The sequence below is a fragment of the Manacus vitellinus genome, unplaced genomic scaffold (assembly GCF_001715985.3).
Source record: "Manacus vitellinus isolate BGI_N305 unplaced genomic scaffold, ASM171598v3 scaffold_47_pilon, whole genome shotgun sequence".
Taxonomy (NCBI): Eukaryota; Metazoa; Chordata; class Aves; order Passeriformes; family Pipridae; genus Manacus; species Manacus vitellinus.
The window spans coordinates 5,194,204-5,209,131 of NW_021940585.1; the positions used below are offsets into that span (position 1 = coordinate 5,194,204).

General features: G+C 60.7%; 1 protein-coding gene across 1 annotated transcript; it reads left to right on the plus strand.

The window, feature by feature from the left end:
• The first annotated feature begins 8,450 nt into the window (after positions 1 to 8,450).
• On the plus strand, positions 8,451 to 12,015 carry TFEB (transcription factor EB). The gene is made up of 8 exons (XM_018079822.3): positions 8,451 to 8,645; positions 8,723 to 8,977; positions 9,065 to 9,145; positions 9,791 to 9,911; positions 10,091 to 10,147; positions 10,556 to 10,631; positions 10,788 to 10,935; positions 11,244 to 12,015. Exons 1-8 carry the CDS (start codon positions 8,451 to 8,453, stop codon positions 11,682 to 11,684), a joined length of 1,374 nt encoding a protein of 457 aa, XP_017935311.1. The 3' UTR covers positions 11,685 to 12,015.
• The last annotated feature ends 2,913 nt before the right edge of the window (positions 12,016 to 14,928 follow it).

Sequence of the window (14,928 nt, forward strand, 5' to 3'; positions counted from 1 at the left end):
CCCTGTGAGTGTCCCCCCCCTCCAAGCCCTGCTGCTTTTGGGGTCTGCAAAGGCTGGGAGGAGTGGGGGGTACCCCGTGTCACGCGGCTTTTAGGGGGTCACCAAGAAGACACCCCTCCCCGGGGAGTTTAGGGGGCATAGGAGGGGCTGCCCCGAACCTACGGCCGCCGATTAATGATATTCATGAATTAATTGCGAGGCAGGAAGGATTACGCCAGCCCCCCGTGTTCTCCGGAGCTTCAGCGAGTCAGATGATGGGGAAATTTCCTTAAAAAAAAAAAACACAACAAACCAACCAAACAGAACGACAGAGAAAATCTGGTGGTTATTGTGCTCTTCTAAGATAAATAAATAAGCCGGTGCGAGTCCGGGGAAAGCAGGGCCCGTTTCCAGGAATCCCGGCGCTCCTGCGCGTTCCCGGCCCTTGGGGCACGGGGGAGTTTGTGTTTTTTATATAACAGGGAGTCCGGCAGCAGCGGAGAGGGGGACCGGCGGGGTATTTTTTCTTTCCCCCCCTCCTCTGTACTTCCCTGCCATGTTTGCTTGGCTTCATGCACGGCTGCTCCGGCCAGAGCAGGGAATGGGGCTGGTTTCTCCCGGCTGCGGGTGCCGAGCCTGCCCTTACCTGCCGCCGGGGGATCCGGCAGGGAGAACCGTGCTGGCACCGGTGGGAATTGGGGATTGGGTGGCCGGAGTTGGGAAACCGCCGGATTTGGGCTATCGGGGTGGGTGTGGTGGCGGGTCACGGCAGCACGTGCTGACCCCGCCGGGCCTGGAGGGGAGCCGGGTGTTTTCCGAGGGATGCTGGGTTTGCTTCCTGAGGGATTCTGGGTTTGCTTCCCGAGGGATGCTGGCCGCGTGTGTTTTCCATGGGATGCCGGCCTGGCCGCCCGCCCTTATCAGTAGGAAACCGCTCCGGGGTGGAGCTGGAGCTGGCTGCGGCGGGGCGATCCAGCATCCGGGTGTTTGGGATGGAGCTGTGATTCCAGCCAGCTCTTTTATTGCTTTTTCCACGCTCCGCGGCGCCGAGTTTACGGCACGTGTGTTCCTGGTCCCCCCCTGTGCCGAGGTGAGGGTGCCCCGGTTGCTGGATTTTGGCGGTGCTGTGGGGAACGGGAAGAGCCCCGTGGGACAAAATGATGAATCATCGGAGCAGGGGGGACATTCCCAGGGCCGAGGGTGGGGTGGCTGGAGCAGCACAACCCCGCGGGGAAAAAACAGCCCTGCAGGGAAACGGGGCTGGGGAGGCCATGCCGGGGGCGTCCCCCTAAAAAGCCACAAGTGCTGAGGGTAGAAACACCCTCGTGGGTCTTCCCACAACATGGGGTGCGGGAGGGGGGAGCTGGAGGCCTAATGTGATGGCACAGCAGGGATCTCATCCCTGGAGTGCTGTTTCTCCTTTCCTGAGGTGCAGACAGCTGATGGGGAGGGACGGAGCTGGCACATCCCTGTCACCTCTGTGCTCCATCCCTGGGGACAGCTGGAGTTTGTGGGTGGGTTTTTGGGGGCACCTTGAGCTGCACTTGCCCAAAGGGAGCCATTTTGTAACTCCCCTGCATGGGGTTATCCCTCTTCCCACCCAAAGAGGAAGTGGCATCACCTCCATGAGCCAGGATGGCACCACTTGGGCCTTTCTGAGCCGCTGTGTGGTCCCAGTGCAGAGGTGGATGGGATGCAGCGATGGGGGTTCGTCACTGGAGGGCTGAAAGGGAAGGTCCCTTCCTGAGCACACAGGAAGCACCTGCTCATCTTTTCATTCCCCCACTGGTATGTACGTGAGGAACCTCAGTGGTTCCCCCCCAGTTCAGTCCAAGGTCGTGCCCCTCCACCTGGGGCTTGGCTCTCGGTCGGAGCAGGTTTTCCATGTGGATTCCCATGGGGTCCCATGCCATGGTCAGCCCAGGAATCCGGGAAGCTGAGCCCTGTGCTCCAGGATGAGGTCCGTGTCCTTCTCCTCACCTTCCAGGGAGACCCATGAGTTGGCTGGAGGTGAAGACAGTGCTTTGCTGAGGAAACGGGGTGGGGGATTCTCCCTTCCTGGAGGCACGGGGGTGGTTTGGGAGGTGTTTTGGGGAGGTAGGTTCTCCAGGGCTGGAGGAGGAGCATGGGATGAGCACTGTGGGATGCCCAAGGGATTTACAGTGGGTGGTGGGTGGGTTGTCCTAGATGGGCTCACCTGGGGAAGGTTCAAGGTCTTTCAGTGCCACATCCCCACAGTCCTACAGCCTTTCCGAGGAGGTTGTGCCACGTTAAAGTCTCTTCTAAGAATTGCTCCTGGGGTTTTGTCACCTTTCCTATGAGCGCATTCAGCTCCAAACAAACTCCCCACGCCCTGTGCTCTGCTTAAATCCCCTCTAGTTAAATGGGTGCAACTTTCTTTCCGGATAAACCTGAAATGCCCAGCGTGGGGACGGGCAGGGGAGTTTTGGGAGCCTCAGGGACCAGCAAGGGCAGCAGCGCTGGCTCTTGGCCAGGCTGTGTGGGATTTTGGTGAAATTGCGTTGGGTAGGGAATTTTGAGGATGAAATGAAGAGGGGGCTGCAGCCACCCGGCACACGGGGAGCTTTTCCCTGCTCCTGGATCGCACACCCCAGGGGAGGAGGGAGCTGGTGCCAGCGGGCTTGGCTACAGCTCCTGCCTTATCTGCAGCAGGGTGGGTGCCACACTCAGCCCCGGCCCTGCGGCTCCTCGGGGAACGCTCCAGGCTCGGGGCAGGCGAAGGGCTCGCCTGGAGAAATCCCAGCCTGGTGGGAAAAACCTGCGGGCTCCTCCGTGGTCGAACTGGCACAGCGTGTGCCGGGGAGGCGGCAGCGCCCGTGGCAGGGCCCGACCTGGCTGCAGCGGTGCCGTGCCAGGGCAGGGGCTGGATTGGCAGCGGGGGCTCCCCAGAGGCCAGTTTGACCTTCACGGAGCAGGAAAGCGCCGGGCTGAGCCGGGGGGGGAAGGAGGGAAGAGTAGGAGCCTCTCCTCAGCGGGTAAGCGGCGGTGGCCGGGCGCTCCCCGGGCATGGGGGTGCTGTGGGGTGGGATGGCAGCAGGATGAGCCCTGGGGAGGTTTGGGAGGGCAAGTCATGGGCTGTCTCCAACTTGTTTATTCTTGGGGAATGGGAACAGCTGTGTCTCCCATGGCTGGGGCTGCCGGGCACGGTCCGGTTACATGAGCTCTGCCTCCGTCGAGCCTCCGGGCCGGGCCTCGGGGGCTGGACACGGCGTATTTATAAATATTACCTCCTTCCAGCAGCACGGGGCTCGCAGGGAGGGAGGGAGGAGGGATGGAGGCGGCGCTAGGAGTGCCTCTGGCACTGGGGGGGGCACGGGGTGGCCACTGTCACCTTGCACCTTGTGCTCGTGGCAAGTGGCACAGTGAACTTGGGGCACGTGGAGCTCAAGGGCTGCTTTGGCTGAGCACCCCAACTCGCCAGGATGGTTTCTAGGATTTTGGGATGTGTGGTGGCTCTAAATCCCAGCGCCGTGGTGGATTATCTGCCCTGCTGGATCCAAGCTGGGGGCCGGGATGTGCTGTCCTGCCAGTTCCCCTTATTGCTCATTTATGCGGTTATTTAAAAAAGCCAACACCCAAATTGCCTGGAGTCACCCCGAATTGGGGCAGGACAGGGTTTGCTTTGGGCCCCCACTCCTGGGTGTCTCCTTTGCTGAGGTGAGCAGGATGTGGAGCGGGATTGAGAGTGGGATGTGGAGCCTTTCTGTCCCCACCAGCCCCTCCAAGGTCACCCCGCTCCCCTCCTGCCTCCCCTGAAGGCGGGCGTGATACGGGGCTGATTAATCACCGAGCCCGGGGTGGTGAAGCTGCCGCTGGCTCAGCCCCGTCCTCCTGCCTCTTCACACTTTTATTTTTGATTGCTGCTGTTGGGGGGGCAGGAGGGGGGCCAGGGGCTGCCGGCAGGGGCTGTGAATTCCCCGGGTGGTCATTTGGACAGTGATGTTTCAATCAGGGCTCCTGCTCTGCTCCAGCCGCTCTGCAGGAAGGGGTTTTGCTCCGGTTTGGAGGCAGGAACTGGCCCCACCGTGGTGGGGTCCCAGGGGTCCCCCTGCCTCTCCCAGCCCTGGACCTGGCCCATGGGTGCCAGTCTCCATCTGCTGTGTCTAACTGGTGTGTTGGTCTGCGTGCCGTCCCTCAGCTGTGCCACGCTGGGCAGAGGGGCTTTTTGGGGTGAAAAAGAAGCTTTTTGGGGTGAAGAAGAAACACTGGAGCAAGGCTGTGTATTATTAACCCCTTAACTGCTGCCACGCACAGGTGGGCTCTCGTGGACATACCTTGGCACCACCAGAACCAGGGGGCTTTTTATGGACCCCATTTATTGAGCCCTGGGAGTGACACTGTGACAAGGGACGCTCAGCCCTGTGTGATACCCAGGGTTTCTCTCCACTGGGTCCCTGCCACCTCCTCGGTGGGTCAGGCGCTCTGGGGAGCCTTGTAGCTGGGGCTGTGCTGCCTTGCAGCCCGGCGTTAATGTTTTTCCTGCGCCAGGTCCCCAGGCCGCTTCCAGGCGCGGTGTTTAGCGCGGGGCAGGGAAAACATTTGGCCTCTGACCCGAGGCCTGTTAACAGCGTCGCGGGCCACGTTTCTGAGATGCCGCGGCTAAAAACGGTGCCGGTGACTCAGTCCCTCGCTGGTCTTGTCAACTGACCCCGGCCGGTCTTTGCCAAGTCCCTCCGCCTGCTCCTTCTCCCTTTCGGGGCTGCGTGACCCCCGGGCGGGGAAGGAGCCTCCGGGCAGGGCTGGAGTGGCCGTGCCCATCCACCTGCCCGACACATCTCCTGCCCGCTGGGTGGGTGATGGGGAGGGCGCTGTTGCTCTCTGGGGTTGGAAATGGGGTTTTGCCCCTGCTTTCCCACCTCCCCATCCTCACCCCAGAGGGACATAGGCTGGGTGAGACCTCTGGAGCTTCTGGTGTAGATTCGGGCATGGCTAATGTTGGTGCTGGATCAGGGTCTCCAAGGATGGAGGTTGCCTTCCTTACTGCCAGACTTCCCTCCCTGTGGGGAGGAATCCCTTCCTAACACTGCAGGGCAGACCCTGTCCTGCTGCCCCTTCCTGGGGCTGCTCACCCTCCTCATTCTGATGGAGGTGGCCTGATTACTCACTCCTGTGCTGCAGTGAGAAAAACAAGCAGGTTCGGAGGTTTTTTGCAACTTCCCCCCCTGCACCCCGCGTGGCTGCTGCCACGTTAAAACCAGGGGCCTGAAAATGAGGAACACAGAGCACGGAGGAGTCCTGACCTGCTGGCCCTGGCACTGGAGGGTCCCCCAGCCCAGGTAACCCCTGCCCTGTTGTCCCCCTTCCCACACAGCGGGGTGGCAGCAGAGCCCATCCCCGGGCCGTGGGCACCTGTGGGGTGGCTTTGTGGATGCCCAGTGGGGTGGTAGCTCATGCTCCTTGATCTGGAGCAAACACCACTGGGCTTGTGGCTACCTGGACCCAGCCAGCTGTGCCTGCCTGGGCTGGGTTACCCCCGGGCTCCCTCACTTGCCACCCTGGTGTCTCTCCCCACCCCCCTGGCATTTGAAAACGAAAAACGAGGAAGGAAGGAAGGGAAGGCTCAGCCGGCACTCGCTGCCAGTAGCGAGAAGCGAAGCTGTTTTCACTTCTTTCTTCTCTCTTTCCTTTTTGCTGCCCCTCAGTTACCAGCCCGGAGCGGGGGTGGGTGGGTGGATGGCCCCGGCCCCCCTCCTTCCCCGGGGGTCCCACTCCCCCCTGGAGCTGCCGATTGATTTTTCCGCTCATAAAACGGCCACGATCGACCAGGGAAATAACCACAGGCGGGAGCGGGGCTGGGCAGCGGCGCCTGCACCGAGTTTGGGGGTTCTCAGCCGAGTGGGGCACCGCTCCCTCCGTCCAGAGTGATGGGCAGTTGTGTGGCATTTGCAGGGGGGGCACCGCGGGTGCCACCTCCCCATGGCCACCCTGGGGGGGGGTAACCTGATCCCTGCACTCTGCAGGGGCTAAATCTGGAAACTGCCTCAGGGCAGCTTTGATTTCTGACCCACGCCTGGGCAGGAGCCCCCGGGGGTGCTCTGGGGCCTGGGTCCGTGGCTCCAGGTGTTGTGTCCCCTCAGGGGTCTCTGGGTGCCCCAGGCTCTCTGGGCAGCGGGTCTGTCGCCAGCCTGGCCCCTCGCGTTGCGGAGCAGCACCCGATGGAGCTCCAGCACGTCCCGGCGGTTGCTGAGCAGCCGACCCCGTGCCACCGGCTGTCACTGCAGGGATGAGGGACAGCTCGGGGCTCTGTGAAGTCCTGAAGGGGATTAGGGAGGGTTGGGGCAGCTCTGGGTGCCACTGGGGATCCTCCGGCTGGAGCCACCCCCAAGTGCCATCCTGGCATGTTGGGTTCTTGATGAAATAACACCCCCCAGAGGGAAAGCAAGAAAGGTCCAGAAATAACCACGCTGCTAAGTAGCAGCAGAGATGTTTGGAAGGGAGATGCGTTCCCTGGCAGTGGGTCTGGCGGGTGGTGATGGAACACGGCTGGAGCCTGGACAGCCCTGTGTTCTGTGTCCCCCCCAGAGAGGAAAAGAGGAGTTGGGGTATGGAGAGAGATCGTGACCTTTTTCCTCCTCCCTCCAGCTTCCCACCCCTGAGCCCCTCTTCTGCCTCTCCATCCCCTTCCTGTTGCTCAATCACCCACCCTGGGCCTCCCACTGTCCTGCCTCCCTGTGAACCAGGATGAACCCTTGCTGGGCTCTCCTCCCAGTAGAGACCAGTCTGGGGCTCCCACTGGTGCAGGGACGGCTCTGGAGAACCACAGGGCACCTTCCCAGGAATAACAGGTATCCTGGATGGAGCTGCCATCCCATGTGCTCTATGTCTGTGCCCCTGGATGGTGGGATGTGTCTCCAGGGTGGGATGTGTCCCCCAGGGTGAGGTGCCTGCACGATGACAGCCGGGTCCCCATCCTGTCCCGCCAGGGCTGACTCAGAGCGAAAGCAGAAGCTGCTCCGTGTTTCGGGGGGTGGGGGGGGAAGCCAAGCAGAACCAAGGGGGTTATTTTAAACCTGACCTAATTTCCCCCCTCTATCAGGCCCAGCTCTGGCCACCCTTCCCCATCCTCATCCTGGGAGAGAGGGGATGCTTTTGATGCCCCCACCCCTGGTCTCACAGCCAGGCAGGGCAGTGGGATGGGGGCCGGTGGGGGTGAGTGGGTGCTATGTTGTGGGTGGCTACACCCTGGCACCCTTCACGTGACACCCTCTGCGGGCTGTCCCTGGTGTCACTGGGGTCTTTTCCATGGACCTCTGCTGTTTCCCATTTCAAACAGCCCCCTGTCCCCTCCTCTAAGGCCATGTGCAACATCAGCCTTAATGAAGCTCCAGTGGATAACTGTCCTAGGCTCTCGGCTCCCATCCCCCTTCGGATGGGCCACCATGGCTAATTAATTCCCTTCCCCTTGCCGGTCAATAGCTGCTCTTGAGCTGTGTAATCGTATTGCTGTCCGTGCTGCCTTAATTTAATTTCCCCCCAGGACAGCGCGTGGCACCGCGTCCCAGGGCCGGTGTTTCGTGTCTGCCGTGGCCCCTCTGTCTGCCATCACACCTTGTATTTAAATAGCAAAACCCCCCGGATTCGTCTGGTGATGCCCCCCGGGTGTTCTGTTCCCCTGGCAGCTTTGCTTCGGGTCCCGTGCTATGGCTTCCCTCTCAGCCTGCATGATTGTCTGTAATCCGGACCCCCCATCCCGCCGGCACCTCCCGCATACCCGGCCCCGCGTGGAAAGGCGCCCGTGGAAAGCTTGCCCGCGGTGGCGTCGGTCGGGCAGATCCCCGTGCCCCCGGCATCCTCTCGCCCTCCGCTTGGGCGCCGTCCCCTTTGTACGGGGAAAAAGGGCCGGTCTTGCGGGCGGGGGGCTTCGCCCGCTCCCCCCCCCCAGCGCTTTCGCGTGCGGGCCCGCACAGAGCCCGCCATTGTTCATTCCCACCGCCCCGGAGCGCGGCTCTGGGACAGCCTTTGGGGCTGGGGTTAAACCTGCCTCCGGCTCCTGGCACCCGCCGGCCTTTTCTTCCTGCTCTTGCCTTGCTTTCTCTTTCCCTTTCGCTCCCTGGCTCTGGGTTTTCCCGTCGTTCCGGTGTTTGGGAAGTTGGCGGCTCAAAGCGCTCTCCAGCCGTGGTATGTGAGTCCACGCTCGCCGGGCACGGGGTCCTGGCTGCTCCCTGTCCCCCTCGGGGTCCCTGGCCTGGCTGCTCCCTGTCCCCCTCGGGGTCCCTGGCTGTCCCTGGGGACAGCGGTGGTGTGGTGGGAGGCTGCAGCAGGAGGACAGACCCATCCAGCCGGCGTTGGGGCGTCCATCCCGGATCAGGGCCGGTGCGGGTGCTCTGGGGTGTCTGCTCTCTCCTTGGGCCTCAGTTTGTCTCCTGCACAGTAGGCTGCTGGTGACGTGCCGTGTCCCCCTGCCAGGGTGAGCTCCGTGCCCGGTGGTGCCCGCGTGTCCCCCCAGCACCATGGCGTCGCGCATCGGGCTGCGCATGGAGCTGATGAAGCAGCAGGCGCAGCAGGAAGCGGAGCGGGAGCGGGTGCAGCAGCAGATGATGATGAACTACATGCAGCAGCAGAGGATGCCCGTGGCCTCCACCCCGGCCATCAACACCCCCGTTCACTTCCAGTCCCCGCCGCCAGTGCCCGGAGAGGTCCTCAAGGTACCGTGCTGGGGGTGTCCCCCCTGCCCAGCCGTGGGGGAGCCCGCGGGGGTCCCTCACGGTTCGTCTCCTCGCAGGTCCAGTCCTACCTGGAAAACCCCACCACGTACCACCTGCAGAAGTCACGGGACAAGAAGGTTCAGGCTTATCTCTCTGAAACCTACGGGAACAAGTTCGCTGCCCACGTCAGCCCTGCCAGCCACTCTCCCAAGCCGCCCCCCGCCGCGTCCCCCGGCGTCCGGCCCGGCCACGTCCTGTCCTCCTCGGCGGGCAACAGCGCTCCCAACAGCCCCATGGCCATGCTCAACATCGGCTCCAACCCCGAGCGGGAGGTGAGGGGGTGTCACCGCGCAGCTGGGGGGGCACAGGGTGCTGGCAGGGGCAGGGAAGCCCATTGGCACCTGCGCTTTTCCTTTCAGTTCGATGAGGTCATCGATGACATCATGCGCCTGGATGACGTTCTGGGCTACATGAACCCCGAAGTCCACATGCCCAACACGGTAAGTGGGGGGTGATAGGGACGGGTCAGACCCGGGGCTGAGGGAGGGAGGGGGTTCTGGGGGCCCCACAGCCCTGTGCTTGCAGGGACAGAGGTGGCACAGAGGGGACATTCCTCCACATGTAGGGTACCAGCCCAAGCCAGCCCCATCCTTGCAGGCAGCAATGTCTCCCTTTTTCCAAGAGAGCCAGTTCTCCAGTTTCTTTCCATCTAATGGCAGTTGGGAATCCTTTTAAAAAGCCAGAGAGGTGGGAGAGGGGCGTGGGGAGGGACCCAGTGTCCACTACAGCATGGGGGGATGTGAGTGCTGGGAGTAGTTTCCCAGCAAGAAGCTCCCTCAGAGCCTCCCCGTCTCCTGGGTCAGATCCTTATGGCAGCTTGTGCCTCCCAGTGGGATTCATCCTGCCGAGCCCTTCTCGGATGTGATTCATCTGCCCTATTTTAGATATTGGCCGTGGGAGGGGATCAGCTGTGCCCTTTGAAGTCCTGTTTTCTTTGCTGCTCTGATTATTGCTGCTTTAAGGGCCATGGGAAGACAATTCCACCTGCCTGGGCTACGCACTCCCATCCCAGAGGCCGAGGGGCTGGGCTTGACCCCGGTCCCCATCCTGGATGGAGCCAACCCACCTGTCCCTCTGCTTTTCAGCTGCCCATGTCCAGCAGTCACATGAATGTCTATAGTGGGGACCCCCAGGTGACGGCCTCGCTCGTCGGTGTCACCAGCAGCTCCTGCCCTGCTGACCTCACCCAGAAGAGGGAACTCACAGGTACGTCCCCAGAGCTGGGGTGGTGACAGCGAGTGCCAAAACTGGCTGGGGCTGCTCTGTCCCCATGGGCAGGGAGGGCGGCTCTGGGGAGTCCTGGGGGGCTCTGATGCCAGCCTGGGATGCTGGTGGGGTGAGGCACAGCCTTGTCCCCTCTGGGTGATGTTGTGGGTCTCCTGCAGATGCCGAGAGCCGAGCCCTGGCCAAGGAGCGCCAGAAGAAAGACAATCACAACCTGAGTGAGTTCAGTGCTGGCTCTCCCTGTCCTGACCCCAGAGCCCTTTCTCCATCACTCTTCATCCTCATTCCTCCTTTCTCTGAGCTGTGTCTCCCTTCCCATCCTACCTCACTGTCAGGAGAGACCCCCAGACCCTGCATGGCTCCCTCTTTCCTGACTCTCCAAAATGCAGTGCAGGAAACACCCCGTTGTCCTTCTGGGGGAAGGCCAGGCCTGCTGGGCCATGGCTGGTGTTTGGCTCCAGAGGTTTCTCATCCCGAGCCCCCCAGCTCCAGAGGCACTGGGGCACAGTGGTGGCTCCCAGCCCCACGAGCCAGGAGCAGCAGCGTGGCTGGGGGGGTGTGTGGGATGTGGAGCCTCCCCTGCTCCTGCTGCCCCCTCATTTCCATGCCTCTCTTCTCACCTGCAGTTGAGAGACGGCGAAGGTTCAACATCAACGACCGCATCAAAGAGCTGGGGATGCTGATCCCCAAGGCCAACGACCTGTATGTACCCGTGGCTCCTGCAGGGGGGGATGACTGTGGGTCCTGGGGGCTTGCTCAGCACACGGGGGTACCTGCAGAGGGGCTTTCGGTGCAACAGGGGTGAGGAGACACATTGCTGGCACACAGGCCCATCTCTTTTTCCACCCTGGGTGACAGGGATGTGCGCTGGAACAAAGGGACAATCCTGAAGGCGTCTGTGGACTACATCAAGAGGATGCAGAAGGACTTGCAGAGGTCACGAGACCTGGAGAATCACTCGCGGCGCCTGGAGATGACGAACAAGCAGCTGCTGCTCCGCATCCAGGTGAGCTTCCCTGCACTCCTCCCTCCCTCTGCTCGGCCCCAGCCCCACGGGCAGCTCACTCCTGCCCTGCTAAGGGGACAGGCAGGGGCTCTCATCCCTCTTCTGGCTGGTAAGTCCTCAGGGACAAAGTCCTCGGACAAACCTGATGTCTGAGGCTCAGGTCGCTGCACCCTGTTGAGCTTGGGTCACCACCTCTCCCAGGGGCTCCTTCTCTGTGAGCTCAGTCCCTCTGTCCCTGCCACCTCCATAAATGTCCGTGTGTCCCCGTGTGTGACATCCCACCAAAGCCCTGCTGTGTCCTGTTGCAGGAGCTGGAGATGCAGGCACGTGTCCATGGGCTGCCCACCTCCTCGCCCTCGGGCGTCAACGTGGCCGAGCTGGCTCAGCAGGTGGTCAAGCAGGAGGCCAGCGGGGACGAGGGGACGCTGGAGCCACTGCTGCCACCCCCGGACCCCGAATCGCAGCCGCAGCCGGCGCTGCCCCCGCCGCCCCAGTCTCCCTTCCACCAGCTGGACTTTACCCACAGCCTGAGCTTCGACGACGGCTCCCAGGGCTTCCCGGACAGCCTGGAGCCTGGGCACAGCGCTTCCTTCCCATCCCTATCCAAGAAGGAGCTGGACTTGATGCTGATGCAGGACACGATGCTGCCCCTGGCCTCTGACCCCTTGTTCTCGGCCATGTCCCCGGAGGCCTCCAAGGCCAGCAGTCGCCGGAGCAGCTTCAGCATGGAGGACACAGACATGCTGTGATGAGGAGCTGCTGCGAGGACTGGCCCGTCAGGTTTGGGGTGTGAAGTCACAGGACACGCCTGGCAGGAGGAGCCCGTCCTGCCACGCACTTGAATCTTCCCAGGAGTACCTTTCTCTATGCAACGGGGGCTCGGGTCGTGCCCGCCGGGTGCCACCGTGTCTTTCTCAGCTTGTTTTTGCCAGGGGCGGGGATGGCCCTTCCTGGCTTGCCGTGGCATTGGCCTGACTGCAGATTCCACGGCCCGGGAGCGTGGTGTCGGCTGCTTTGCCTTTCAGCGAAACCCCCCCGGCCCGACCCCCTTCCCCAGGGTGCCTCTGGGAGCCCCCAGCCCCCTGGGAGGCAGAGGGAATGCCGGAAGCTTTGTGGTCTGGCTTTTGAATGCTCCTCGCCCCGCTCCGGGAGCCCCCGTTCCCAAGGAGTCTTGTCCAGTGTGGTGTCCGAGCCCCCGATGCCTCACGGTGCCACATCCCTTGCGGTTCCTCCTTCCTCCGAGCCACCTCTTGGGGTCACAGGGCTGGGGGCAGACCAGGGGCTCCAATTAGTTGGAGCACATTAATTAACATGGCACTGGGGTGTTGTCTGAGTGAGATGGGCCTGAGGCTACAACTTCAGGTGGGTGTTGAGGGCATCCAGAAGAGCTGGGATGGGGTGTTGGATGCTCCACCAACCCCCTGCTGTGACCCCACCTTGTGGGGGGACCCCAGCTCGGGGTTAGGCAGCACCCACCACCCCAGAACCTCGCTGGCCTCTGGACAAGGGCTGGACACGGTGTCAGGTGACCTCCAGCCTCCCTTGAGATGCCCCCACAGAGGTGCCTCTGCCCTGTGACACGGAGCCCTGGCTCTTTGCTGGAAGCATAAAGGGGTTTCACGCTGTTTTGGGGATACCTGTTGAAGGTCCTGCCCCATGTGGGCATGAAGGTCTGGGCTGTGACCAGGGAATGGTTTGTACCAGTTGCCAAACTGAGCTGCTGCTCTCTCTGCCTTGGACTCTGGGGGTTGTTTCCCTTCCAAGTGTCACCAGCTCGTTCCCCAGCCAGGATGGCTCCGTGCTGGGGATCTGCTTTGGGCTCTGCCTCTTCTGCCCTCCCAGCCTGGGAGGTGGCTGGGAGGGAGCTGGGAAGGGCAGGGGGACACTGTTCACAGGGAAAATACTGCATGGATTTCTTCAGGGAGAGGAGGGAAGGGAGGGGAGAGGAGACCCCTTGGCAACCATCACCCTCTGGGCCGTGGGTGCCCTCGGGGATGGGGCTCCCTGAGTGCCCCCCGTCCTGGACCAGGGATGGGGGATGTGTGGGGTCAGGAAAGCCCAGCCAAGGTGGGACAAACATGCCCCATGGTGGCTGGGTTTGGGATTGGAAGTGGGGGACAGCCACAGTGCCCCCCTGGAGAGGTGCCTGTGGGGTGTGAGGGTGTGGGGAAGTGCAGAAGGAGGGGAGGAGAGGGGGAAGGGAGAGGGAGGAGGTGTTGGAGTGGCCCTGGAGCGCTGGGACGGGGCAGGGGCCAGGAAGGAGGGTGCTGGGCGAGGGGCTCTTGGTTTGAGGAGCTGTTGGGTTTGGGGGTGTTCACAGGAGGCCTTGGCACCCTCTGTGTGCTGCCGTTAGTGCCTGTAAAGAGAATTATCCCCTGGCAGGGTGACAGCACCCGCCGCTGTGCTGGGTCCCTGGGGAGGGGGGATCCCTGGATCTGTGCACCCCAGAGGGGCTGCGTGGCTGCCTCAGGGCAGGCCTATGAAATCCCCTAGGAAATTGGGATTGTCGTGGCTTTAGGGTGGTTCTGTTGGGCCCTCGGGCACCGGCAGGACTCAGCCAGAGCACGAGATGTGGCGTCTCCCCCAGCCGTGAGTAAACAGTTGTGGATTATAATTATTATTTTTTTTTTTTTAATCTTTTGGGGTTTTTGTTTGTTTTTTTTTTTTTTTTTTTTTTTTTTTTTTTTAATGCACTGTGCTCTGATTAAAAAATTTTACTACTGTTTTATAAATAAATGTATAAAAGAATGAACTGGAATGGAAGAAGAATCATTAAAATATATTTATTTACAACACCCTGGAGCGTTGCAGTTGCAGTTTCTTCTTGTCCCAGGAGCTCACCTGTGTTTCCTACCTGTTGGGTGGCCTCTGGAGCAGGAGTGGGGGCTTTTCCCGCTGCTGGGGCTGGATTAGCATCACCCCTGGGAAAAATCTGCTTACAAAGTGTCCTGCTGAGCCCGTGCCTGGCAAAACTCATCCCATGCCACATCTGCAGCCACGTGCCAGGTTCCCGCTGCCCCCCATCACTCCCCCTCTGTGATGGTGTTAAACACACACACGAGGGAAAAAAAGAAAGCAAATCCACCTTAAAATAGACTTCCCAGGATGGAAAATCACAGGGGCTAATCTTGGAAACTTTATTGAAAGAAGAAGGAGGGGAAAAAAGAGCGAGAGGAGTCCGAGGGGGGAGAGGAGGAGCGAGTGGTTCCAGACACTTTAGAGAAAAAATAAAAAAAAAATCCCTGATTTGATTTATCTGGGGAGTGTGAACACTAAATAGAGAACAACGCCTGAAGTGTGAATTATTTCCTATATTAACACAGAGAAAAACTGATAGCCTTTTCATGTCAGGAGAATAGTGTGGAGGGAGGGAGGGGAGCGAATGACATTGTTCCATCCCCGGGTTTGCTCACTCTTTATCAGGCTGAGATCAAAATTTATTCCCAGGATGAGGCCTGCGGCCCGGCTGAGGCCCTAGAGATTTTTAAGGGCCTAATTAAGAAAACAGGATGAAAATGGCGAAATAAGAGGGCAATTTACTTCTTGCAGAATAGGGAGATCAAATCAACTTATGAGCAATTAATGTGCACAAGGAGAGAATAAAGGGATGCCGGGATATGGAAGAGGGCCTCATTTTAATGACATGCTCTGGTGTTGGCATAGAGGATTACTCTGAAGGTCAGATGTAGATTGAAACGACCTTGCAGATTCTTAACCCTCCTTCCAATTAACAGAACCAACTCAGAAATGCAAAAGACCCTGGCTCGGAGCACTGTCATCCCTTTATGTTCCGAAGGGAGGGGAAAAAATAAAATTACAAAGGAGAGAGAGGACGAAAGGGGGTTTCCTTGGCTTCCACAGCAGCTGCGGAGACGGGAGCTGGGGCAGGCGGGAGAGGAGGCTCTTAATTACAGTCTGAGAGCCACCCACGGAAAAAACGGTGTCAGGGCTCCGAGTGGGATATAAAAGGGAGGCAGCAGCGGCTGGGGCTGT

What these genes read in the sequence shown, in the direction of transcription:
- TFEB (XM_018079822.3), top strand. Translation starts at nt 8,451, where the DNA reads ATGGCGTCGCGCATCGGGCTGCGCATGGAGCTGATGAAGCAGCAGGCG. An exon ending in AAGTCCACATGCCCAACACG is followed by an intron (nt 9,146 to 9,790) that starts GTAAGTGGGGGG and finishes TCTGCTTTTCAG; the next exon opens with CTGCCCATGTCCAGCAGTCA. An exon ending in AGCTGCTGCTCCGCATCCAG is followed by an intron (nt 10,936 to 11,243) that starts GTGAGCTTCCCT and finishes GTCCTGTTGCAG; the next exon opens with GAGCTGGAGATGCAGGCACG.